This window comes from Schistocerca serialis, chromosome 2 (genome assembly GCF_023864345.2).
Source record: "Schistocerca serialis cubense isolate TAMUIC-IGC-003099 chromosome 2, iqSchSeri2.2, whole genome shotgun sequence".
Lineage (NCBI taxonomy): Eukaryota > Metazoa > Arthropoda > Insecta > Orthoptera > Acrididae > Schistocerca > Schistocerca serialis.
This window is the reverse complement of record NC_064639.1, coordinates 352,150,206-352,177,971: the sequence shown is the minus strand read 5'-3', so window position 1 is coordinate 352,177,971 and position 27,766 is coordinate 352,150,206. Positions and strand designations below refer to the sequence as shown.

The 27,766-nt window shown below is 42.4% G+C and overlaps 1 protein-coding gene across 1 annotated transcript; it reads left to right on the top strand.

Annotated features, from left to right (window-relative positions):
• Positions 1–744: 744 nt before the first annotated feature.
• Positions 745–23,679, top strand: LOC126455546 (protein charybde-like). The gene is made up of 4 exons (XM_050091301.1): positions 745–963; positions 13,001–13,196; positions 15,769–15,930; positions 22,441–23,679. Exons 1-4 carry the CDS (start codon positions 915–917, stop codon positions 22,523–22,525), a joined length of 492 nt encoding a protein of 163 aa, XP_049947258.1. The 5' UTR covers positions 745–914; the 3' UTR covers positions 22,526–23,679.
• Positions 23,680–27,766: the final 4,087 nt, after the last annotated feature.

The window sequence follows — 27,766 nt, the reverse complement described above, 5'->3', positions numbered from 1 at the left end:
AGCTTAATTCCCGTTGTGCGGCCAAATCAAGTCGGAATCCTTTTCACACGAATCACCTGAGTACAAGTGACAACCCCGTCAATGCACTGCTCTTTTATACCGTATGTACGGGGCTCTGCTGCCGTAGGTGGCCGAAACGGGATCTGAACCTCGACTCTCCCGGGTGCAAACACCGTACTGGCTCGGGGTTGATGAGCGAGAGAGGCCATAAGTTTCTGTTGCCCACTTTTAAGAAGATCTGGGTTCGACGGGAATGTTTTAGGAATTTGAGTCGAGGGAACTTGAACAATGAGAGACGATTCGTGAGGCCAAGATTAATCTGTATAATCTGTTGGTGGTGTGTTGTTTTATATAACAACCACGGTCTCCAGACACGCCTTTGTTTGGGTAGCCTTTACTGTGACATGTGTGTTTGATTTGGTTGCGTTTGTTATCACATAGTCCTACAATGATAAACTGCTTGATACACTGGACGCATAAGAGAGATTCTAGTAGGAGAACTACATTATACGCACCTTAGCTTTTTGGCTAATCGCATGAACACCACATCACGTCGTCCTAAGCGTTCAGTTCCTAGAAAGGAAAAAAATAGTGTAGCTTGTTTCGAACGATAAATTAAATAACACCGGATGTCATGAACTGCTCATTTGGCAAGGACCCCTGACGCCGACGTAAGCAGATAACGCGTCGGACGTTAACGTTGGGCGCGGCACGTCGTCGGCTCACTATTAGCGGCGTGCGGACGAAGGCGTCCGAGTTGAACCGAGCGGCGCCTGGCGGTGGCGGGAAGAGGCGCCGAGCTTGATATAGCCGGCGAGGCGGCGGATGCTGTCAGACCGCCTGGCGGCTGGACGCTTGGCTACAGCTGGCGCGGACCGAGTGGCTGCTGGAGCTGGCAGTGTGTGCTGCACGTCATGGAAGTCTTACCGTGTCCCGTTTACGTGGATTTCTCCAGTCTTGGAGGTAAGCCTTACTTTCTAGCGCTCTTTCCTTTTATCGCACACTAGCTTTTATCGTCCGTTGCTTCGCTCGCGTAGATTGTATGGTTTGCATAGATTTTTTTTATTGTCCTTATTCGAATTTTCTTTATTTCAAATTTTTATATTCTTCGCAAATTGTAACACCCTCTACACTTTTCACGCTAATTAGAAGGTCTTTTTCGAATATACTGCTGTTCAAAAAGCGATTCTGGTACCTGGAGTCCAAGGCTTTTGTTAATCGTGCCTTTTGCGTTCTTGTGATGATATTTCCATAGGAACTTTCATCCGCTAACACGCATTTCCTTATATCTAATGTACAAATGAAATACCAATTTTCATAGATTTCACTCCAAATTTTTTTAATATAACGAAATATTTTCTTGAAAATTTTCATCCTCTGTTTCACTCCATTAGGGATTGAATTTCCAAAAATAGTAAAAGAAGTATTTTTTTCTAACAGAGAAGCCAAATATAAATTTTCAGAGGTTTAGCTTTGAAAATGTTTTCATAATTAATGAAATAATTTCATAAAATTCACCCCCCCCCCCCCCCCCCCCCCACCGCGCGCGCGCCCCTATTCCAGTCCCTTAGGCGTCTGAATTTCCGAAAGGACTGAAATACATATTTTTTTAATTTCCAAGCGAAAAGGCGGAAAGTCAAATAACAATTTTCATAGATGTAGCTTTAAAAATACTTTAGTAGTTCTTTAACAATGACTTTTCTTTAATAATGACTTATTTTTAAAAAAACTTTCATTCTCTATTTCACTCCGTTAGTGGTTGATTTCGAAAAATGTTAAACACGATTTTTTAAATTTTTGATAGAGAAATCAAACAGGAGTTATCGTAGTTCTAGCTTCAAAATTGCCTTAATAGTGACATATTTTCAATAAAAGCCTTTCATTCTCTGTTTCGCCCCCTTAGGAGTGGAATTTTGAACAATATCTTCTTAAGCGACACTTACAGTATAAGACCAACAAACACTCCAAATTTCAAGTTTCTATCCTTAGCGGTTTGGGCTGAGCGGTGTGTTGTAACATGCCACTTCCAATAACGTCAAACCTCTACCGACACATCAAAGCACTGATATCATTTAATTGTCATAATTTTACAAGTAGGTATTTCCATATTAATAAATTTTTAATTCTGGTACTTAGCTGGTTTTGTGTTGGCTTCTTCTTCGGAGTATTTGTCTTGTCTCACGTTTTTCCTGTATGGAAAAATCTGAAACTTCCCAGGATTTTCATAGTTCGGTTGCGATTTTAGCTGTGAAATAATTTAAGTTCATCCACTTTAGCTTCTGCGTTATTGCGCACCCAAATAGATGTTTCACAATGAAATTTCTATCATTGTACAAAGCGTAGGATGGTCTTTAAGACTGTTCGCAGATGACGCGATTGTCTATAACAAAAGTAGCAACACCAGAAGATAGTATCGATTTGCAGAATGACCTGCAGAGGGTTGATGAATGGTACAAGCCCTGGCACTTTACCCTGAACGTACTGTGCATACACATGGAAAGTCACTACTGTATAACTACATTATTGATGAAAAACTGCTGGAAACCGTATCTAGCGCAAAATATCTAGGAGTGACTATCCGGAGCGACCTTAAATGGAATTTTTACATAAAACAGATAGTAGAAAATGCAAATACCAGGCTGAGATTCATAGGAAGAATCTTAATGCAACTCATCCACGAAGGTAGTGGCTCTTAGGCCGCTTGTCTGACCGATACTTCAGCATTATTGATCAAATGGGATCCTTACCAAGTAGGACTAATAGGAGAGATAGAGAAGGTCCAACGAGCGGCGCGTTTCGTCGCGGGATCGTTCAGTTGGTTAGAGAGCATTACCGACATCCTCAAAAAACTCCATTGGCAGACATTCCAAGAGGGGGGGCTGTGCATCAAGGAGAGGTTTACTACTGAAATGTCGAGGGATCACTTTGCTGGAAGATTAGGACAACATATTACTTCTTCCCTCATACATGTCACGTAATGACCGCGACGAGTAAATTCAAGGAATTAGAGCTTACCGATAATCATTCTTCCCCCGTACCATTCGCGGGTGGAACAGAGTAGGGCGGGGGGGAGGGGGGGGGGGTTCAGTTAGTGGTACAAGAAATATCCTCTACCACGGTCCAATAAATCGCGGGTCTGATCTGCAGTGTGAGGTCTTGCATTGTCATGGAGAAGGACAGTTCTCTTTGTCAGCATGCTGCGTCTTTTGTTTTGAATCGCTCTGCGTAACTTTCTCAGGTTTTGGCAGTATGCTTCTGCATTGATAGAGGGTCCTCGTTGCATGAAGTCGACCAACACAACACCTTGCCCATCCCAAAACACCGATCCATGATTTTGCGCTGGAACAGAGTCTGTTTACAGGCAACTGTGTGTGTGTCTCCATTCCATGCTCTGTTGCTTCGATTTGGGCGAGATATGCGAAACCCATGTTTCGTCTCCAGTTACGATCTGACTCTAGAAGCTGTCACCTTCTTTGTGATAACGAGTCAAGAACTTCATCGCACACTCAAATCATTGGTTTTTGTGATCCTCTGTTAGGAGCCTCTGTAAGAGCCTACGGTTTATCAGACCAGCTGTGTGGCTGGATTGAAGAATTTTTAACAAACAGAACACAGCATGTTGTTATCAATGGAGAGACGTCTACTGACGTTAAAGTAACCTCTGGAGTGCCACAGGGGAGTGTTATGGGACCGTTGCTTTTCACAATATATATAAATTGCCTAGTAGATAGTGTCGGAAGTTCCATGCGGCTTTTCGCGGATGATGCTGTAGTATACAGAGAAGTTGCAGCATTAAAAAATTGTAGCGAAATGCAGGAAGATGTGCAGCGGATAGGCACTTGGTGCAAGGAGTGGCAACTGACCCTTAACATAGAAAAATGTAATGTATTGCGAATACATAGAAAGAAGGATCCTTTATTGTATGATTACATGATAGCGGAACAAACACTGGTAGCAGTTACTTCTGTAAAATATCTGGGAGTATGCGTGCGGAACGATTTGAAGTGGAATAATCATATAAAATTAATTGTTGGTAAGGCGGGTGCCAGGTTGAGATCCATTGGGAGAGTCCTTAGAAAATGTAGTCCGTCAACAAGGGAGGTGGCTTACAAAACACTCGTTCGACCTGTACTTGAGTGTTGCTCATCAGTGTGGGATCCGTACCAGATCGGGTTGACGGAGGAGATAGAGAAGATCCAAAGAAGAGCGGCGCGTTTCGTCACAGGGTTATTTGGTAACCGTGATAGCGTTAAGGAGAAGTTTAGCAAACTCAAGTGGCAGAATCTGCAAGAGAGGCGCTCTGCATCGCGGTGTAGCTTGCTCGTCAGGTTTCGAGAGGGTGCGTTTCTGGATGAGGTATCGAATATATTGCTTCCACCTACTTATACCTCTCGAGGAGATCACGAATGTAAAATTAGAGAGATTCGAGCGCGCACGGAGGCTTTCAGACAGTCGTTCTTCCCGCGAACCATGCGCGACTGGAACAGAAAAGGGAGGTAATGACAGTGGCACGTGAAGTGCCCTCCGCCACACACCGTCGGGTGGCTTGCAGAGTATAAATGTAGATGTAGATGTAGATGTAGATGTAGGAGTTTTGGGACCCAACAGGAGCACAGTTTCCTAAACTTTAGGTGTCCAAAAACAATGTTGTAAAGAACTGATATCGACACGTCAGGAAATTCATTTGAGAGACCTGTTTTTGTGAAGCACCTGTTCTCACGAATCCTCGCTTCAACTGAAGCCACCAAATCGTCTGTAATCAAAGCAGGGTGACAGGAGCGGTCCTCATCATGGACGTTATCACGGCCATCTTTGAATTCTCGTACCCACTTACGCACTTGGCTTTCACTCATGACAGTATCACCGTACACTTCGCAAATCTGTCGATGAACTTCTGCAGCAGACAGGTTCCTTGCGGACAAAAACCGTATCACTGAGCAAACCTCACACGCGGCGGGCGAGTTGATAGTCTTAAACGTTTTGAAAGCACAGAACACAACAGCACATGTTAGCTACAGAGTTGAAACTGAGCACAGTTGTCCCCGAGTCATGCCGGTACACTATGCACGACCTCGTTGTGGCATGCGCGCGAACTACTAGTGTCTACAACAAAACGGACCTTACTTAAAAAAACATGCCTCGTACATATGTAGCCAAGGAATTTAATCATTCACATTTCTGGCAGCTAACGTATTTATATGGACATTTTTATATATACTTCACATAAAACTAACAAAATTTAGTGGAATACTGCAAATAATTTTATATAATTAATATAGTTATGTTTCTCTTCACGTCTAATGTAAGCAACAATGCATAAAGCATGGCACAAATACACTCCTGGAAATGGAAAAAAGACCCACCATACTTGCTCCGGACACTGCGAGAGGGCTGTACAAGCAATGATCACACGCACGGCACAGCGGACACACCAGGAACCGCGGTGTTGGCCGTTGAATGGCGCTAGCTGCGCAGCATTTGTGCACCGACGCCGTCAGTGTCAGCCAGTTTGCCGTGGCATACGGAGCTCCATCGCAGTCTTTAACACTGGTAGCATGCCGCGACAGCGTGGACGTGAACCGTATGTGCAGTTGACGGACTTTGAGCGAGGGCGTATAGTGGGCATGCGGAAGGCCGGGTGGACGTACCGCCGAATTGCTCAACACGTGGGGCGTGAGGTCTCCACAGTACATCGATGTTGTCGCCAGTGGTCGGCGAAAGGTGCACGTGCCCGTCGACCTGGGACCGGACCGCAGCGACGCACGGATGCACGCCAAGACCGTAGGATCCTACGCAGTGCCGTAGGGGACCGCACCGCCACTTCCCAGCAAATTAGGGACACTGTTGCTCCTGGGGTATCGGCGAGGACCATTCGCAACCGTCTCCATGAAGCTGGGCTACGGTCCTGCACACCGTTAGGCCGTCTTACGCTCACGCCCCAACATCGTGCAGCCCGCCTCCAGTGGTGTCGCGACAGGCGTGAATGGAGGGACGAATGGAGACATGTCGTCTTCAGCGATGAGAGTCGCTTCTGCCTTGGTGCCAATGATGGTCGTATGCGTGTTTGGCGCCGTCCAGGTGAGCGCCACAATCAGGACTGCATACGACCGAGGCACACAGGGCCAACACCCGGCATCATGGTGTGGGGAGCGATCTCCTACACTGGCCGTACACCACTGGTGATCGTCGGGGGGACACTGAATAGTGCACGGTACATCCAAACCGTCATCGAACCCATCGTTCTACCATTCCTAGACCGGCAAGGGAACTTGCTGTTCCAGCAGGACAATGCACGTCCGCATGTATCCCGTGCCACCCAACGTGCTCTAGAAGGTGTAAGTCAACTACCCTGGCCAGCAAGATCTCCGGATCTGTCCCCCATTGAGCATGTTTGGGACTGGATGAAGCGTCGTCTCACGCGGTCTGCACGTCCAGCACGAACGCTGGTCCAACTGAGGCGCCAGGTGGAAATGGCATGGCAAGCCGTTCCACAGGACTACATCCAGCATCTCTACGATAGTCTCCATGGGAGAATAGCAGCCTGCATTGCTGCGAAAGGTGGATATACGCTGTACTAGTGCCGACATTGTGCATGCTCTGTTGCCTATGTCTATGTGCCTGTGGTTCTGTCAGTGTGATCATGTGATGTATCTGACCCCAGGAATGTGTCAATAAAGTTTCCCCTTCCTGGGACAATGAATTCACGGTGTTCTTATTTCAATTTCCAGGAGTGTAAATTGTTTGATATGAGGCTACTGTTTCACAAATAAAATGTTCGATATCCACCGGTATCAACAGGTTCCTAATGTGCATTTAGCTTGAGTACATCACAGTATCTGCAGAACGTCTTCTTTCTACATCCATATATATGCTCCACGAACCCTTCTAAGACGTGTGGGATTAATATTTACAAAATATTATGATTCTTCCCGTTCCAAACATGTGTGAAGTGAGGGAAGAGTCACTGCTTAAATGCCTCCGTGTGCTCCGTAATCTGTGTGCGTTGTCTCTAAGAAAGCGAGCGACACGTAGAGGGTTGATTTCTGGATGTTTCACTTAATACTGGTTCTTCACACATTGTAAGTAGGTTTTCGCGAGATAACTGGAGTATATCTTCAATCGTCTGCTAGATCAGGTTTTTCAACACTTCCACGACGCTCTCCCAAAAGAAATCAAATCCCTTCTTTCAATATATTCAATAATCCCTGTTAATCCTATTCGTTATCGCTTCCACACACTTGAGTAATATTCTAGGATGATTCGCTGGAGTGTTCCGTATGCAGTCTCATTGACTGACAGCATTTTCCCAATAACCTGCCAGTGAAAGGAATGAGTGGAGATTAGGGTTTTACGTTCCGGCTTCCTCGAAGTCTTTAGAGACGGAGCACAAGCTCGAAATGTTTCAAAAATCTGGAAAGGAAATCGGCCGTGCCTTTTCCCGACATTTGCCTGGAGCGATGTCGGAAAATTACGGAAACCTAAATCTGGATGGCCGCAAGCGGATTTGAACCGTTGTCCTCCTGAATGCCAGTCTAGTGTGCTAACCACTGCGCCGTCTCGCTCGGTACCTACTAATGAGACAAACTATCCAAATGAAATTACCTGTTTCGGTCATCAATTATCATCCTCAGGTCTTAAAACAGATATCGTGGATCCTTCTCACCTCTGCAGAACACGCCGAGGAAACCACATTGTCATTGGATTTTCATTTTCGGCCTAGTATGGTTGTGCCGAACAATAATTTTTTTGTACAAAAGACATTGCCCGTCTCCAGACAGAGGGTCTGCAAGAACCGAAACATACCTTTCTTTACCTAAAATTTTGCCTGTGTGGAACTCCATTTCAGGTCCATTCATTATGTTACACTCAGGTATTTGCATGACTAGCTGATTTCAGCTGTGACTGATTGCTGTTGTAGTCATAGGATATCACTTTTCTGTCTTTTGCCAAGTACAAAATTTTATATTTCTGTACCTTTAAAGAAACTTGCCAATGTTTGCATTATCAATTGAAAATCTGACTGAATATTTGTGAAGGTTTTCCCAGATATTTCTTCAATGTAAATGACTGCAATATCTGCAAAAATGCACCATTAAGGTTTTTTTAATTTCATCCATATTTCATCGTCGACTTCGAAGAACGGGCTGAAAAACTGCCTGGTCCGAGATTTCACCAGAGTCGAGGAATAGCTAACAGAAACTACGAGCAAGGAGGGGGAGCAATAACCGCCTACACATGTTCATAGATAACTACAGTCTAATGTTTGCATGGATCCATCACGGCCACAGCTGATTGCGCGTCCTTGTCCAGTCGAACTAGGGCTCCAATGATTCGTAGTTTGAAGAGATAAATTCAGACCTTGTTTGCTTTCTAAACGAGGCTGGATCAAAATTTGAAACTCAGCACAACCACACGAGTCTTGATTCTCAATACATACATATCTAAGCAATCGATATGTGTCAGATACGAATGTGACCAGCATTGCTACAATCCAAAAGCGCAACGCTCGTTTTTACTACAAAGTCTTGGGCATCACGCAAGCTCTCCAGCACTACTCTGGTTATGACAGAAAGCGTTCGTGATGGTATCTGATTAGTTAAGTCTGCTATCGCGTCTCAGTACCGCGACACAATACAGAGAGAGCACAGTATTCAGCTCCTGACTCAATGTGGTTGAGGTACAGCAGCATAGAACTTTGCTTAACTTCTTGATACCAGTGAAATGAGTACGTGGACCTCCTCACAAACAACACAGCGCGTGCGAACACATCCATGAACCTAAAGTGATGGCATAGAAGGTTAATGGAGAGGTCATAGGGTGGAAGGCACCTAATTAAGTGAGGAGGATATATCTCAATCACCTACACAGGGAATGCTTTAGAGAGAACCCAGCTTTTTCGTACGAGTCAGCATGAGAAAATGTTTTAAATCATGTATCCTTCCCGTGTTTGTGTGTGTGTGTGTGTGGGGGGGGGGGGGGGGTGGGTGTGTTTATTATGATCAGCGAGTAACTTTGGGCAAGAGACTAAACAAGCTGAAACACGAATTGGGAACTATTACCACTACTATCTTCACATCATAAGAAGGAACATTTCACAGAATCATCATACAGTTTTTAATATAAATATGTGTGTCAGTTTCCATGGAGAGCTACTGTACCACACCATGGAACGCATGGTGACAGCGACAGCCTTAAAGGTGAAGTTGTTATCAACTCGGCTGGTCTGAACATCACTTTCAGTGATGCCGTTGTCTTCCATAGTAGATATTTAAACTGACTTAGCCAATTACGGGGGGGGGGGGGGGGGGTGCAGTTTACTATGCTCTGTGAATCACGCTGCAATGCAGCATTGCCTGAGGTGAAAGAAGTGTCACGTGACAGATAAAACTCATGAAACAGGTCAGGGATCGAACTCTAATTGATATTATTCAAAATCTCGGACTTTACCACCGAGCCAAGCCTAGGTATTGCTGAATTTTTGTCTTAAGGAATCATTTATAAAACCAGACGATTATGCAGCGACGTCATTTGGGAGAAAAATAGTGTATTTTTACTATTCTTTACTTTTTTTCCCCGCCAATAGTCTACAGTCACTGTATTTCGTTTACATCCGAGAGCTCATTAATTTCACTATGCGTTCTTCTAGGGGTGTGACGAATTGGGTTGCATGAAATGCAAGATCCCCGTAAATCAGTGCAGCGGAGTTGCATCTACGAAAAAAAGAGATGTCGATATCCTGGAGAAGCTGGTTGCAAATATTCAAAATCTACTGACATGCACTCGTAGTTTTCATACATTTTTCCCGGACAGTTCCTCCACGACCAAGGCCAGTTTCTTTTCCTATCTTGGGCTTATCAACTCTGCTGTCGACTCGATGTTAAAATGTGTGCCTTTCCTCTTCTTTCACAGTGATAAATCTTTCTGGCAGATTAAAACTGTGTGCTGGGTCACCCATCGAACTCGTGCCATTTGCTTTCACTAGCATCATGCTTGTCAACTGAATTCTACAGCTACATCCACATCTACCTCTTATTACGAGTGTAGGAGGATATTTTGTGTTGCACTATCGCTTTCCCCCATTCTTGTTCTAGTCGCGAGACGGAAGAACAATTCTATGTAGGCCTCCACGTGAGCTAGAAACACTTTGCTCTTTATCATCTTTTAACGAGAGGAACATAGAAAGAAGCAATACGTTGATTGTCTCTTCTAGGAATGTTCGCTCTCAACATTTTAACAGCCACAGTGTGACGCACAACACCCCTCCTGTATTGTTTGTCACATGTTGGATGCGTGTGTCGTTGACGCTTTTGCACTTACTAAACTAATCTGTGACGAAACGCGGCTCTCTTCTTTGGATCGTCTCTGTTTCCTTTATCGACCCTATTTAGTAAGGGTCGCAACCTGCAGAGCAAAATTCAGTTTATGTCGGATATGAATTTTGTAAGTTACCTCCTCCGTGGGTGGACTACAGTACCTTAGCATTCCCTCAAGGTATCGCAGTTTTTGCGTCTGCCATTCCTACGATTAGTTTATGTGGACATTCCGTGCTCATACTCTTCGTCAATTGCGTAATCATATAATAACGCATTCCGTTATATTTTTTTATACTGAAGGTCAACTATCAACTCCTGCAACAAGCATATATCAGCTGGAGATCTTCCTGCATATCGTCACAGTTTTCTAGCGTTGCGACTATTACAACAACATCATTCGCGAAAAGCCTCATGGATCTTCTGACGCTTACCACTAGCTTATGTGTGTATATTGTGAATAGTAATGGTCCTATAACATTCCCATGGTGTACGCCCGAAGTTACTTTTGCATCTAAGAAACAGAGGATGGACAACCACAAATACCACAAAAACAACACATTACCATTTCAAAAGCTGCGTAGGAAAACCGTTGACATTCAAAACAACTTCCAGTCTTCTCGGATGGATAAATGCTGGCTCTGTATGGTTTTCAAGGTAATCTATACCACTGTTCCTGAAATATAGTGGCAAGTTCAGGAACAGATGATAATGGTGAACAGTGATAACACACCCATCTCTCCAAACTAGACTTCAAAGGCTCTATAACATTGATATCTAGTGACTGGGGTGACTACGGTGACTACGGAAGATGTGACGATTCATTCTCGTGCTTACAAAACTAGGCATGAATGACGTGTTGTCTTGGAACACAGCATCACCACTGGGGAACAAACATTTTAGCACAGGCTGAACCTGATCAGCCAGAATCGGTCACATAATCCTTGGCAGTAATGCGACCTTGCAGTGTAACTAAGGTGCGGATGGGATACCACGATACGATTGCCCCCGCCTTGTTTCTCTCCCCGTGCGTAATCTCGGCCATAAGTTGAAAACAGCGTGAAACAAGGCTCACCAGACCACATGACACTCTTCCTTTGCTTCATGGTCTAGATTTTATGGCTTCGGCACCATATTTTCCTGTTACGGGCATTTTCATCATTGATATATGGTTTTGTGATTCCAGCTTCCTGCGAACTCCCTGCTTCTGTATCTCCCTTTGTACTGTTTTGCTGCTGACAAGGTTCGCGACATTCAGTTCTACAGTGAATTTTGCAGCTGTCGTCCTCTTTAGTCAAAATTCTCTTCAATATTCGTCGGTCACGATCAGTGAAAACAGACTTTCGTCCGCTTTGTGATTTATCGTGGTATAAATCTTCGACACGGTGCCTTCGTTACGGAAACATCCACCATACGAGCACCAACAACATGCTCACGTTCGAATTCAATTACCTCCAACACAGTGCACTTCCAACGACACATAAAACTATTCTGACCTCATCAGACCCTTGTAGAGTATTGAGGACATTTCACAGGTTCTGTTCTTCTCCAAATACAACAGCGTAACTTGCAGGCTGGGCTAGCGTCTGCTTTTATATTTCAAAGCATGCTTTCCTCGCCGTGTTTCCAAATTTTTGACGTACTCCTGTATTACTACGTTAACAATGGCATGATGTCTTCTAAACGTATCAAACTAAATCGGCTATCAGGCCCAGAGGACAGAGCGACGTAGATTGGCAGCCGTATCATTCGGTCGCGGTATGAAGGGGCATGGTAAGCACAACGCTCTCTGCCATTGACGGCATTCAAGGCCTTGGTGTAGCTCTAGCACTTACATCATGAGGTTGAGAGGAACCTATTTCTGTCCTCCCACCAAGAAAAAAGTTTTGGTAGCTCTAGGAATTAAATCCAGATCCCTCCATGGCATTCAGATACGCCGACTTCTCATCTACAGAAGCTGCTGTCTACTATTTACTGGAACCGCAATCCATTGGGGAAGCTGGTGTGATATTCCGTACACTCATATTTTGCTCCTTAGGTAGCAGTGCGGAAATTTATCGAAAGCATTCCGGAAGTGAAAGAATATGCCATAAACTGGACGTCTGATTCGGTTGCCTTCTGGGTCTCGTTCACGAACAGGGCGAGCTGGGTTTCACTATGGTCTTGGTTTTGTGAATGTTTGTTGATTTCTGTATAGGAGTTGACTAGAAATATCATAATAGGGTAGTATAAAACGTGTCGCAAAATTTCCATTCGAATTCCCTTGCGGCACACAGTTTTACTGTTCTAGGAAGTTTCTACCTTTCCTCCTTCTTTGTTTAGTGATCAGCCAGCCACATGTACCTGTTACAGTATTTTAATAACTTCTCCTTGTACTCTCCCTTTTCTTTCACCCTCAAGTGACACTTGAGAACTTTTTATTGTGTCATTGTTTATGTGTTTTTGAGTGTGTGTTTCGTAAGACACGTTTTAGAAAAATTTTTGTTCCTTTATTCTACTGTTTTATAACACACCCATTTAACCACATTCATCTCCCCAGACTTTGATATGGGTCCTAAGGACTTCGATGTCGTGCACAGAAATAACTCCGTTATCATTTTTCCTTCAGTTCATCCACAAATTGTTGCAACAGATTTTCCTGTCGTACCATTAGACCTGGAGACGACAGGTGACTTTGGCCTTGTGCTCAGGTTGTGGGCAGGCGGTGGGGCCTGATGGGGCGGAGAGCGCGGCGGCGAGGGACGCGTTGTCGCGGCGCCTGGAGGCGGAGCTGCGGGCGGCGCGCGGGGGCGGCGCTGCGGGCGGCATCGCGCTGCCCCCGGCGCTGCTGCTCACCGCCGCCGAACACGTCCTGCAGATGGCCACCACAGAGCCCTACGGTCTTAGGTAAGTCTACTGTCGTCCTCTGCGGACCTGTCTATGACGGGTACGATAGTCATGGAGTCTTGTTTTCTTCTTCTTCTGCTTTTTCTTGCACCTTTGTCCTACATCGGCGCACGGTCCGCATCATTAGTGAAGGCTTTTCCACGGCTGGGTGGTTAGTTTAGGGGTGGACGGATCTTCTTCCTGGCGCCGCTCCTTTGCGGCCTCTCTATACCACTGTTACACAATGAGAGAGTGTTCCGGCGCGCCGGCCGCTGTGGCCGAGCGGTTCTCGGCGCTTCAGTCCGGAACCGCGCTACTGCTATGGTTGCAGGTTCGAATCCCGCCTCGGGTATGGGTGTGTGTGATGTCCTTAGGCTAGTTAGGTTTAAGTAGTTCTATGTTCTAGGGGACTGACGACCTCAGATGTTAAATCCCATAGTGCTTAGAGCCATTTGAACCATTTGTTCCGGCGCTGATCTCTGCTGTTTGTTGCCAGGAACAGTCTTAACTGCCTGAAATGTTCTCAGTGCCTGAACGCTTGTTTTGGTTCTCTCGATGTTACAAAGCTAATTGTTGACGCGGATCTGTTAACACCGTTTTCCATTATCCATTCCAAAGCTAAAGTGCTTCATTTACTCGGTTTCTTATTTTAATCCACATGCTATGACAATAAAACGCAAGTTAATGCGGATGAGCAGGGAGAAACAGTCATGTAACGTTCGAATACAGGATTAGTAATGTGCTACTTGTCACAGTAATATCAGTTAAATATCTAGACGTAGCGTTGCGAAGCGGTATGAAATGGAATAAGCATAATAGGCTGTTAGTCGGGAAGATGACTGCTTGACTTCGTTTTGTGGGGGAGAGTTTTGCAAAAATCTAGCTCATCTATGAAGGAGACGGCATATAGAACGCGATTGCGACCCATTCTTGAGTACTGCATCAGTGTTTTGGACTCCACCATGTCGAAATAAACGAAAACGTCGAAGGCGTACTGCTAGATTTGTTATCGGTAGGGTCGATCAGAAAGCGGGTGTTACGGAAACGCTTCGTGAACTCAAATGGGATCTCTGGAGGGAAAATGAAGCTCTTTTCGTTAAGCACTATTACGGAAATTTAAGGCACTGGAATTTCAGTCCAACTACAGATCGATTCTGCTGCTGCCAAAGTACATTTCTCGTTAAGGACCTCTGAGATAGGGTGAGAGAAATTAGGGCTCCTACGGAGGCTTATAGACAGTACTTTTCCCTTCACTCTTTTTGCAAGTAGAACAGGAAAGGAAATGACTAGTAGTGGTACATGATACCCTCCGCCATGCGCCGCACGTTGGCTTGCGGAGTGTAGATGTGGATGCAGCTGTAAAGCTATGTCAAAAACACACTCTTTTTATTATGATTTCTTGTAATAAATTTCGAGAAATGATACATTTACGGTTCAAATTATCAACTGCAGCCGGCCATTGTGGCCGAGCGGTTCTAGGCGCTTCAGTCTGCAACCGCGCGACCGCTACGGTCGCAGGTTCGAATCCTGCCGCGGGCATGGATGTGTGTGATGTCCTTAGGTTAGTTAGGTTTAAGTAGTTCTATGTTCTAGGGGACTGATGATCTCAGATGTTAAGTCCCATAGTACTCAGAGCAATTTGAACCATTTTTTTTATCAACTGCAAATATTGAACTCACAATCTAACATCTAGATATGAAAACTAATGAAGAGATATGGATTCGAATCGGGTAGAAAACAAATGAAATTCAACGCACATGTTGACCAAAGAAAGGGACAGATTGATGGGCCACGTCCTGAAGCATCAACATATTGTTAGTTTGCTAATAGAAGTGTGGGAGGTAAAAACTGTAGTCAAAGATCTAGGTTTGACTACAGCAAACATGTTCGAATGGATGTAGGTTGCAGCAGAGATGAAGATTGCAACATAACTGTCCAACGTGGAGAGGTCCTTCAAACTAGTCAAAACTGTACTGCTATATCATCGAATAATGAACTTAGAGGAAATTTTTCAGTCATAATATACATACTAAACGATATGCATGTCCACAGGCAGAATGTCAATTAATCATCGAAGATCATCCCGAGTTAAGGTAGTATCCTAATGTGAGCATGAGTGGTTCGACCAATAATTGTTACTCGTGTGTCCAAAGACTTGATTTTGGACAGGCACTGCTAGCACAAGAAGATTAAATATGGATTAGGTGAAGCTGGAGGGAACCTTTTTAATGTCTCAATGGCGAGTTATAGGGCTAGGAATGTGGCTTTGGTATACTGAATTATAAACTTACAGTATAAACAAAATTGTAGATTCAAAGAGTTGAAGTGTATCTGCAGTGGACTAGAAGATATGGTAATTGGTTCTGTTTACTGCAATATTTTTGGTTGGAAAATGTAACAGATTTATTAGCTTTGACTGGTCGACCGTTGAGAAATTTGTGCGGAAGTCCTTTATATCTCCACCAGCATGAGGATTATTAGCATGTCTGCTTACCATCTCACTTGCCAGGACGCGAGCCCAGCTGTGGTCTAGAAGATTTTTCGCGTTCATTGGGAAACAAGTTGCTAACGTGGGTCTTCCGCCTGTTCACAGGGGCTGCACGCTGTACGTGGACCTGGAGACGGGTAAGCAGCCGGCAGAGAGGATACGACTCGCGACCGTGAAATGCGCGCCGGACACGCTCACCACCTTCGAACTCTTCCTTACTCTGCGCCAGGAAACCTCCTGGAAGGCTGCCTTACCGCAGTTCCTCAAGTGAGTACAGCTCTCTCTTCTTTGACTGATTTTTATGCCATTCTATACATGTAAAAATTACATACATCGATAAAGGTGTCGATATAAGGCTTTCGATAAGTGATAACACATAAAAGGACCAGTATATTACGGTAAAACCAATTATCAAAACCTTATTCGCCCATACACTCGTACTTATGAATCTAATTTGCCCTATTTACGTGCGGTTCTAGTCGCTTCAGTCTGGAGCCGCGTGACCGCTACGGTCGCAGGTTCGCATCCTGCTTCGGGCATGGATGTGTGTGATGTCCTTAGGTTAGTTAGGTTTAAGTAGTTCTAAGTTCTAGGGGACTGATGACCACAAATGTTAAGTCCCATAGTGCTCAGAGCCATTTGAGCCATTTTTTTGCCCTATTTATTTTTTTATGTCTGTACATGTATTCCAGAACCCAAAGTACAGAGCATATTGGAGAATACTTCATTAGCAATTTTCTGTCCTATTCCACTCACGAACTGAGAGAGTGAGAAATAGCAACAGGCCTCTAACCGCGTTTTAAGCTTTCTTTTCCTAATCTCATGACATCTTCGAAAAAAATATTCGATGTCGGCACAAAGTCTTCCTGATCTCTAAGAGAACAACGTCGCCTTCTTCCCAAAGATTCCCAATTAAGTTCTCCATCTGTCTTCCAGTTTCGTATGGCTTTGGGGATCTGTTACAATCATAGCAGCATTCTGAATATATTCAATTTTTGCTTTCATGCCTACTTGACAACGATTCCAAACGCTGGAACATTTCTCTGGAATTCGTAGCAGCAGCACCTCGTATACAGTTAGGTTTACAGACATGTTGCCTTTATTCTAGTCTGTAACATCTTTTTTTTTTCAGACTATCGATTTCGGTCAGCGATGACCATCTTCAGATTTGCAGAAAAAGGCGGAAACCAAATATGACGAAGCACATTTGTTTGAAACATATCATAATGTAATGAAGCCAGTCGGCGTCGTGAAAAAAAAGAAAGAAAAAAAGAAAAAAACAGCTTGGCCTCGTTGAACATAATGCCGATAGTCATGTGAACGGCGCTCCTGTTCCTAAGAAACTGGGGTACAATTGCCACAAATGAGTGTGTCTGTATTTGGCCGATTTAAAACTATACAGAGTACAATGAGATGAAGACGTTCATTTTAGTGAAAACTACGAGTATTCAGGGATTGTAACGTGTAATAAAATGAAATACAGTAAAACGCAAATAAATTAAATTTTAAAATTGTTAAATAGAAGTGGGTATGTAACAATATATTATTGTGAAACACTATTGCGGTAATTTAGATAACCAGTAATAACATGTCCAATTACAAGCTTAATGAGCTAACAAAATTACGCAATAAAATAACTAGTCAAAATAAAGCAAATGGGTAAAACCTATGACTGAAGTGAGTAATCTCCATATAATTCCAGAACACATACCCAATTGTAAGTTTTCACCTAATTATATTCTGTATATCAGTTATTATTGGATTCTCTGACTTAATCTTAGTGCAGTTTAATTAAAGAGAATTTTACACTATAAGCGTTTCTCTTTTATTTACAAAGCATCTTCCGTGGTATTCTGCAAATTGGATACATATGTTTGTACATTTTTAGTTGCTTTAGATTAAAAACAGCATTTTGGCTAAAACAACCAAAAATGTACAAATGTTACGTGTGAAATTTGCAGAATAGCCACAGAAGATGCTTTGTAAATAAAAGCGAAACACTTTTACTCTAAAATTTCCGTTTAATTAAACTGCAGTAAGCTTAAGACGGAGAAAAGCAAGTCTTTTGGTCCAGACTGTATACTAACCAGGTTCCTTTCGGAGTATGCTGATGCATGAGCTCCATACTTAACAATCATATACAACCGTTCGCTCGACGAAAAATCCGTACCCAAAGACTGGAAAGTTGCACAATTCAGGATTTTAGAACATATATTGTGTTCTAACATTATGAATTACCTCGAAGGAAACGGTCTATTGATACCCAGTCAACATGGGTTTAGAAAACATTGTTCCTGTGAAACACAACTAGCTCTTTATTCACATGAAGTGCTGAGTGCTATTGACAAGGGATTTCAGATCGATTCCGTATTCCTGGATATCCAGAAGGTTTTTGACACTGTACCACACAAGCGGCTTGTAGTAAAATTGCGTGCTTATGGAATATCGTCTCAGTTATGTGACTGGATTTGCGATTTCCTGTCAGAGAGGTCACAATTCGTAGTAATTGACGGAAAGTCATCGAGTAAAACAGAAGTGATTTCTGGCGTTCCCCAAGGTAGTGTTATAGGCCCGTTGCTGTTCCTTATCTATATAAACGATTTGGGAGACAATCTGAGCAGCCGTCTTCGGTTGTTTGCAGATGACGCTGTCGTTTATCGACTAATAAAGTCATCAGAAGATCAAAACAAACTGCAAAACGATTTAGTAAAATTATCTGAATGGTGTGAAAAGTGGCAGTTGACCCTAAATAACGAAAAGTGTGAGGTCATCCGCATGAGTACTAAAAGGAACTCTTTAAACTTCGGTTAAATGATAAATCAGTCTAATCTAAAAGCCATAAATTGAACTAAATACCTAGGTATTACGAACAACTCAAATTGGAAAGAACACATGGAAAATGTTGTGGGAAAGGCTCACCAAAGGCTGCGTTTTATTAGCAGGACACTTAGAAAATGTAACAGACCTACTAAGGAGACTGCCTACACTACGCTTGTCCGTCCTCTTTTAGAATACAGCTGCGCGGTGTGAGGTCGTTACCAGATAGGACTGACGGAGTACATCGAAAAAGTTCAAAGAAAGGCAGCACGTTTTGTATTATCGCGAAATATGGGAGGGAGTGTCGCAGAAATGATACAGGCTTTGTGCTGGAAGTCATTAAAAGAAAGGCGTTTTTCGTTGCGACGGAATCTTCTCACGAAATTCCAATCACCAACTTTCTCCTCCGAATGCGAAAATATTTTATTGACACCGACCTACATAGGGAGGAACGATCACCACCAAAAAATAAGGGAAATTCAGAGCTCGTACGGAAAGATATAGGTGTTCATCCTTTCCGCGCGCTATACGAGATTGGAATAATAGAGAATTGTGAAGGTGGTTCGATGAACGCTCTGGCAGGTACTTAAATGTGATTTGCAGAGTATGTAGATGTAGAAACCATTAATAATTGATTTTAACAGCTTCTGCAGAAGAAGGCCATGCAAACAAACATAGTATTCTGTGTGATTTTATACTGGTCAAATACTTATATATTAGAGACATCTGACGAACTTGAACCACAAAAGTATTTTTATAGCAGCTGTATCCCAACACTAGCGCCGTTCACATGCTGATTCAGCCGGCATCATCGCGTAGTTTGCACCGTATTTTAATTACATTCGACGATGCCAAGCTGATTTTGTGTGTACTTTTTGACGAGGCCACTCTTGCTTTATCGTACTAGAACATGTTTAAAAAGAAGCGTGCTTCATCATCTTCTAAGCAAATGTATGAAAGTAATACTTTTCATAATGTATTACATGTAAATTTTCAAATCTTGAATCAAATATTAGGGTTCTCATTTTAAAAAAATCACTTTAAACTCCAAATCATCTTGAAAATCACGTTCAAGATCACTATCATTAGTAGCAATGTGCGACCCACCTACAACTTGTATCTAAAACATTTTGCTGTATCTCATCTCCATCCCAAGCTATTCGTGATTATGGATTAAAATGATCCACTCTGTATATCACAGGCCACCGACGTTGCTCTGTAAATAAAAGGAAACGAAACGTACGTGGCATAAAAACATTCTTCTATTTAGTTGCGTAGATGTATCACACCTCCATGAAGTTAATAATAATAAAAATAATAATATAGAAACAACTACCTTACGACAGAAAACTACCTATTCTAGTCGTTAACCTGATATGCAAATATGACTGTTTTCGGTTTATTAATTATGAATAGCGAAGCACATGTATTTTCGCTAACAAAAGACATTCAGAACACTCATTGGCTCACTTCCTCTGTGTAAACTCTGTATTTATTACTTTGTTATCAACGTTAATTACAGTTCCTTTCTTTGCTGTCGCTGTTGCTCAAAGCGCAAAGCTCCAGAATCTATTGCTACTGCCCTAGCTGAGCGTTTCCTCTAGTAGATTTCTGAAATAACTTTTCACTCCTTCTGTAGATCCCTCACAGTGTATTTCACTTCACAGAACACTTTTTCTATTTGGACTTTAACTGACTGTGAGTGGTTGTTTTTGTTTGATGACGCATGTTTATGTGTATGTCTGTATAATTATCATAAACTCGACCCAAACATAGAAATAAAAGTGCGTGTAAAAAAAAGGAAGAAAGAACTTTAAGATGTTCCAGTGTCATATCAACTTTTGTAAAAGGGATAACTGAGAACTAATTCTATCGGTGCCTTCCCGCGTTTGGAACAGTGTGCGATTTCCGGCAATAGGAAGCTTGATCATAATATTATTATTCTCACTTCAGAGATATCCTTATCTGTGACTAACAACTTGCGAAAAATTAGTTTTCTGTTCCGATCCCCACTGACTAGTTAAAATACTACCTTTCGGTAATATGCAGAACTGTTAGATTCTTTATTTTCGTCCTTCATTAACCCATTACATTGCAGCAACAGTTTTCACCACACTCCGGCGTTTACATTATGCATATATGACGTTATGAGTTCATATAGGACTATCTGTACAGTATACAGACAATATCACTTCAGTCTACGTATCAGCGTCATTTACGGACCATATGTGACCTAAAAGTTATAGACATATTGTAAGTCTGTCCCCAAATTAATCTGGATGGTGTTCTAGGCTGTATGTATACTGATACAGAATATAGCAAGTAAATTACACCTGATGAAGACAGAATGCTGTCGAAACAGGCTGAGTCAGTTTTACTATATGATATGAGGGAAAGTCAAATGAAAATTTTAAATATGATTTTAAATTTTATTTATTGTGCAGAAGTGGTACAAAGCTGTGTCACTTTTCAACATAATCTCCCCCACGCTCAATGCAAATCCTCCAGCGCTTACAAAGTGCACAAATTCCTTTAGAAAAAAATTCTTTTTGTAGTCCGCGCAACGAATCATGCACCGCGTGGCATATCTCTTCATCAGAACGGAACTTCTTTCCTCCCATTGCGTCTTTGAGTGGTCCAAACATATGGAAATCACTTGGGGCAAGGTCTGGTGAGTATGGAGGAAGACACTCAGAATGCAGGTCTGTGATTGTTGCAACTGTTGTACGGACAGTGTAGGCCTTGCATTGTCATGTTGCAAAAGGACACCTGCTGACAGAAATCCACGTCGCTTTGAGTTGATTGCAGACCGCAGATGATTTTTTAGGAGATCTGTGTATGATGCACTGGTGGTCCCTCTAGGCATGTAATGCTCCAAACCGACGCCTTTTTTGTCCCAAAAGAGAGTCAGCATAACCTTCCCTGCTGATGGTTCTGTTTTAAACTTCTTTGGTTTTGGTGATGAGGAATGGCGCCATTCCTTGCTCGCTCTCTTCGTTTCCGGTTGGTGGAAGTGAACCCAGGTTTCGTCTCCAGTAATGATTCTTGCAAGGAAGCCATCACCTTCTCGTTCAAAGCGCCGAAGAAGTTCTTCACAAGCATCAACACGTCGTTCTCTCATTTCAGGAGTCAGATGCCGTGGCATCCATCTTACAGACACTTTGTGAAACTGGAGCACATCATGCACAGTGTGGTGTGCTGACCCATGACTAATCTGTATACATGCTGCAATGTCATTCAGTGTCACTCGGCGGTTTTCCTTCACTATGGCTTCAACTACTGCAATATTCTGTGGAGTCACAACTCGTTGTGCCTGACCTGGACGAGGAGCATCTTCCATTGAAGTCACACCATTTGCGAACTTCCTACTCCATTCGTAGACTTGCTGCTGTGACAAACATGCATCACCGTACTGAACCTTCATTCATCGATGAATTTCAATATGTTTCACACCTTCACTACGGATAAACCGATTAACAGAACGCTGTTCTTCCCTGGTGCAAGTCGCAAGTGGGGCGGTCATCTTTATACTGATACTGCGACGGTATGTGTGCATCTGCACTATGCTTCCACCTACAGACCATTCTGCACGCTGTTTGTAGCACGCTTACCAGCTTACAGGATAACGGCAAGAAATTTCGATTTGTTATTACAAATTTAAGGTTTTCATTTGATTCACCCTCGTAGTTACAGAATGGTTTTTATCTAAATATGTCTCATAGCACTATCTACACGTCGCAATTGAGGTGGCTTACGAATGGCTTTCCCGAACAAAGCAGTGGAAAATTTCTTCTCCATCCGCTGCCTGGCGTTGCTGTTGCTGCCAGTGATTGCCAGGAGAAGTCATTAAGTCCCTGGGCTGCGTGCAGCGTCTGGAAAACTTGCGAAGACGGAAGCCGCCAGCGAGTGAGTCACTGCGAGGGAAAGCGTAGCTAACAGTCTGTGGTGTGGTGTCCGCAGGAACCTGACGAGCAGCGGCGCCCTCCTGCTGAGCAACGACTTCACGCTGAAGAAGAAGCGCCTCTTCCGGACGTACGCCGAGTGAGTCACCGTGCCCTACCAGGACCTCCTCAGGGGGCAGCGGCCGGCAAGAACCGTGTCGGGGACGCGGCCATCGCAAGTTCCTTGGCTGGGTGCGCAGCCTCTCAAGCCCGCAGAGATTTTCATTCGTACCTGATACACTGCATCGGCGCACCTTTTCGATATGTGTATTTTCCTGTGACAGTATAGGTTGCTGTCTTTGTTGTCGCAAAGTGTAAATGAGAATACCGTGAAGGTAACATTACTACCTTCGCGGTATAATAAATCTGAAAATTTCTTTCGATAAACTTATTAACATAAGAATATATTTATGAAATAAATTGTATCCTAAGGGCCAAAAGTCACGGATATGATGTCAGTCGTCGATTGCTGCAGCTCATCCTCTGCACCAGTCTCTCCGTACAGTCCTGGTAAGAATGGGTTGCTGACTCCCCACATTCAAATAGGCGACCATGTGACGCACAGTAGATCGACAATGGAGTCTGTTCGTCAAACGCTTGCTGTCGCCCGGTGCAGAATTTTACGCTTGTAGGAACATTTTCTCTTCCATGTTGAAGTTCTATCCTAGACATTGTAAGCCTCGGAAAGCCGAACTCTTGATTACTATCAGACATAGTATGAAGCATGCGTCTTGCACCGAGTGTCGTACCACGTTCGAAGTCGGTAAACTCGCGACGTGCTGTCATATTCACCACTAACCTGCGTGTAACAGACTTCTTAGTTATCGTGTCTACACTCAGGTCATAAGCTGCATCTAGCTGCTGCATTTGGACGTGACTTTTGGCCACTCAGTTTAGTGCGTAACTAGCTTATACTCAGTTAAACCAAAATTTTAAATATTGTAATCTCCCCTCTGTTGAAGCATTATTATTTACTCGTATTTTGCTTTTGTTCTCATGTCATAATGTGTGAGACGTATCAAGAGAAGCATCCATGTTTTGAAAGAGAGTGTGTGTATGGAGTCTGAGTACCGGTATGTGTTTGTACGTTTCATGTGTTGTAAGGATAAAGACTGATGTAATACGAAATATTTATATTCATTTTCCACTGTACGGTCGATTTTAAGGACAGTTCACCTTTTATTTTGTTTTACGTACTGTAGATGAAGATTTGCTTACTAATTGTTTGATGTTATTTAGTGCCAAAGAGTAATGCAATGTCAGAAATAAAAAGAAAATGATTCTATTTTTGTCTATTGTTATTCAACCTTCCCCTCTGTCAAAAAATAACACCCCTGGTAGACATCTTTCCACTATTTGGATTCTATCTTTGTTGGCTGTTATTAGACATTTGCGTTTTAGAATGGGAGCGAACTGCTCTAATTATAATATCTCACAGGCATTCAATAGTACGAAAAAAGTAATCGTTTGATCACAAGCAAGTCCCTGGAGTCTTAAGGATGTAACATAAATCAGTGAGGGGTGTGTGAACCAGCTTATTTGACCTGAGCCCAGGATCTATTAAATAGCAGATGTTCATCATATTTCCAGAGGAGATTCGTCCCCATACTACCGAAAATGACACAGTATGGTAAAACTGAAACTCTGAGAAGACCAATATGTATTCCACAGTTCTGAGAAACTGCAGGGGTAGGATATTTTAAATCAAATACTTCGCGAACTGGTAGAGGTACGTAAGAGATACAATTTACAATCTTTGACGCGGCATTTTCCGCTTTTGTCTTACAACCAAGGAATATCTCCGGGAAATCTTTGTCAGAATCGAGAGATGGAAACAGTTTTCGCTTCTAATACAATATGTACCAGCCAAAAATATGAAACTCTAGTGTATATATAAGTGCACTTGTCTACGTGTGCAGAGATCAAAGTCGAGGTCTTGGGCGGCATGTTCGCAGTACCTAGCCGCTTGACGATTACAGACAATGCCATCGACAGCGACTGACTAGAATAATACACACAATACTTTTTATTTTAACCTATCTGCAGGAGGGAGAACTAAGGAAAATTGGGAAGTACTCGTGGCATTTCTTCATTTATAGCAAGACAATGTGTGCAGTGATGTGTTAGTGAAATATCGCTTGCAGAAACATGCACTCAGACCTAATAGATCTGCAAGCTGACGACTGACTGAATGGTCGAAAATAAAGTGAAGAAAAGGCACTCAGCGAGAGAGCCCGTCACTACTGCTCCTTCGCCAGCCGGAAAGGGAACTCCACAGATAAAAATCTAGAGGATGTGGTGTAGATAGGCCTTGGTCCCCAGTTTTCAATACTCTAAGGCGTCTGTATAATAAGGTTTTCGGACACCAATCTCTTAATCTCTTCTTTCATAAGTGAAGGTTGAAGTCTACTGTTTAGTCGGCGAACACATCATTAGGGCCCGTGTAACAACACGCAATGGGGTCCGCAATCATCCTTGACCTTATTAAATGAACAATCTCAGCATTCACCAACAAAGTTTGAAACTTTCTTGCTCTCTAGTAGATGTTTCTTAAGAAAGCTATCAAATGGACGCTATCTGCTTTGCCCCGTACTGTAGTTTTTCCTTAAACATCGGCGTAATGTCATCCAGATAATTGCGCAAATAACGGGTTTGCAGACCTCTTTGTGCGGGGGAAGCCCGTAATAAGGGGATTCCCGTACTTTCGAGAGCCCAAAACTGACCTTAATTATTTATTCTTATATTCAATAGACTCACGGAAATTCATTAAGGAGAAACGAACACAAGTGGACCAGTAAGCATTTCGTACCGATTGTTATTAATCTGAACAAGAATGCTACAGAGACCAGCGCACGATTCCACTTGCGCAGTTTTTCTACATTAGCAGTGCCTAGTACGCCAGCTAGCGCTCTGGAATGCGCTCCCTTCATCTTTGTGTATTTCCTTCAATTGGTGTTGACACCAACAGGCTCTTCTACAAACAATCCCGTAATTTTTTTGTATGTTTGTGACGTACGCAGCATTACACTGCAAGTAATCTGTTAATAGAAATTGACTCTCATTATAATACAGTGCATCAGGTATCCTCAGAATGCAGTTTATTTCCTCTTCATTTAAGATGTGCTTGCGTGTATTACACGTTTTTTCTCATATGGGCTGGCCTTAACAGTTTGCATTAAGTTAAAACCACAATGTCTAGAAACATGTGATATTTAAGTGAAGTTCGAAGGAAAAACTTAAAATCCTGCCGAGTCGAAGAAGTTAAGAAATCAACAAAAATAGATAAATTCTTCCAACGGTCACCTACAAGCCCAGAACAGACATGTACTAAAATTAGTAACGGAAGTGATGTCGCAAATCAGTCGGACAATTTAAAACTTGAAAGTGGAAGTCAGGACAGTAGCAAAAACGAAAGGGTGAAAGATTCTGACTCGACAAACTACACCTTTTGGTACTGGTAGAGGATTACTCCAAGGTAAACCGAATGAAGAACATAAACTAAAATTTATGAGTAGCATGCCGTCCATGCCTCAGGGTCCTTTCCCTAAAGACACTAAGTGCACAAGATCGTTTATTAGCGATTATTATTATACACATACTAAAACAGGTAAGAAAACCGAAAGATTTTGGCTATGCTGTTCCCCTACTTCAAATGTTGTACATTGTGTAGCGCGCTGGTTATTCGGAGATCGAGAAAATACATGGCGTGATTGACAAATTAATAATTAGCGAGGTCTAAACAGGAAAATGAGAGTAAACGAAACTTGAGCTACACATTTAAATGGGTGCGTTATTAGTGGCATGCGGTAACACTGTAAAACCATTGACACACTTTTCGATGAAGTGTGTGACCAAATGCAAGCTATAATTTCTACTATCGTGGATATTACAAGGACATTAGTTCCATGTCAGATTGCTTTCTGCGGCCGTCGTGAATCTGAAATAGGGGAAGAATTGATAGTTTTTTAGTTATAACAGACCTCCTCTCCAGGCACGATCCTCTTCTGAGGGCGCATCTTTCAAACGAAAAAACTAAGAGTATTTGAATCCACAACTCAAAAATGAGATGATAAACCTGTTAAAAGATTGTGTTTTAGAGTGGGTCATCGGTGAAATTAAACAGCAGCCATTCTATTTACTTACTGTAGACACAATCGCCAATGCATTAAGAAAGGACCAAATTAGTGTTGTAAGAAATTTGCATTTAGATTCAAGCAAGGCAGGCAGAAAGCAGTTTGAAATAAGGAATCGTTCCTAGGATTCTGTGACAAAAGGTACATGAAGTTGAGAGTTTTTAAAAAGAAATAACAACTTGTGCAGAGAAGATTAACATACGACTGGATAGCTGCAGCGGTCAAGGATACGATGGTGCTGGACTTATTAGTGAGAAATACTCAGGTTTGCAGTCAAGAATTAAAGCTAAGGCCCCAAATGCTGTGTTTATACATTGTTCAAAACATAGTTTAAATTTGATACTGAATAATTCCGATTATGAATATAAACAAACTGCAAGACTTTTAATAGAAAAAATGCAGCGCATTTATGTTTTTTGCCGCTTCTGTGGTTCGATGAAGCATCCGACAGACGTGTTACAACTATGTTGAAGAAATTATTCCCAACTAGATGGGCTTCGAGATTTGATTCTTGTTATCAGTAAAACTGAATTTCGTACAAATTTTGGGTGCCTATCCAGTATCATTTGAAAGAGGAAGAAGACAACAGAGCAGAAAGAAGCTTCTAATTTGATAGAAACTACGGAAACTTTTGATTTTGGACCACGTCTCTTGTTTCAAAGTAAGTTTTTGGAAAATAGTAAACTAGCTGCCAAACTACCGCAGTCCCCTAATGCAGATAAAGGGAATGCCTCTCAGCTTCTTCAAACTCTAAGAAACGACTTAGTCACCTTAAGAAACAATTCTGAAATTGTAGTAGAAGATGGGAAAGTACTAGTGGAACTTCGGAGCATTGATCCAAAGTTGACATCAAAATGTACCAATTACGTGAAAAAAAAAATTCGGTGAGCTTTCTGCAGATCATAAAGTTGTGGATGAACTAAAGTTTCTTCAAGTCACAGTTTTTATTGCTTTTGTTGATATTTTAGTTCAATAATTAAACTTTACCAGTCTACAGAATATTAACGATTGTTTTAATTTCTTAGATCATGTTCATATTTTTGTTTCAGAAAATGAAGCTATTTCATGTAAAAAGAGTAGCAAAGCTGGTTAGAAAGTACATATCAGATTATTCTATAAATCTTTCACATGAACTTTTTAGCCTAACACTTATGACGAAAGAATTTGGAAAGAAAGGTAATGTGTTGTTAATTAAGTATTTTGCAAAATTTT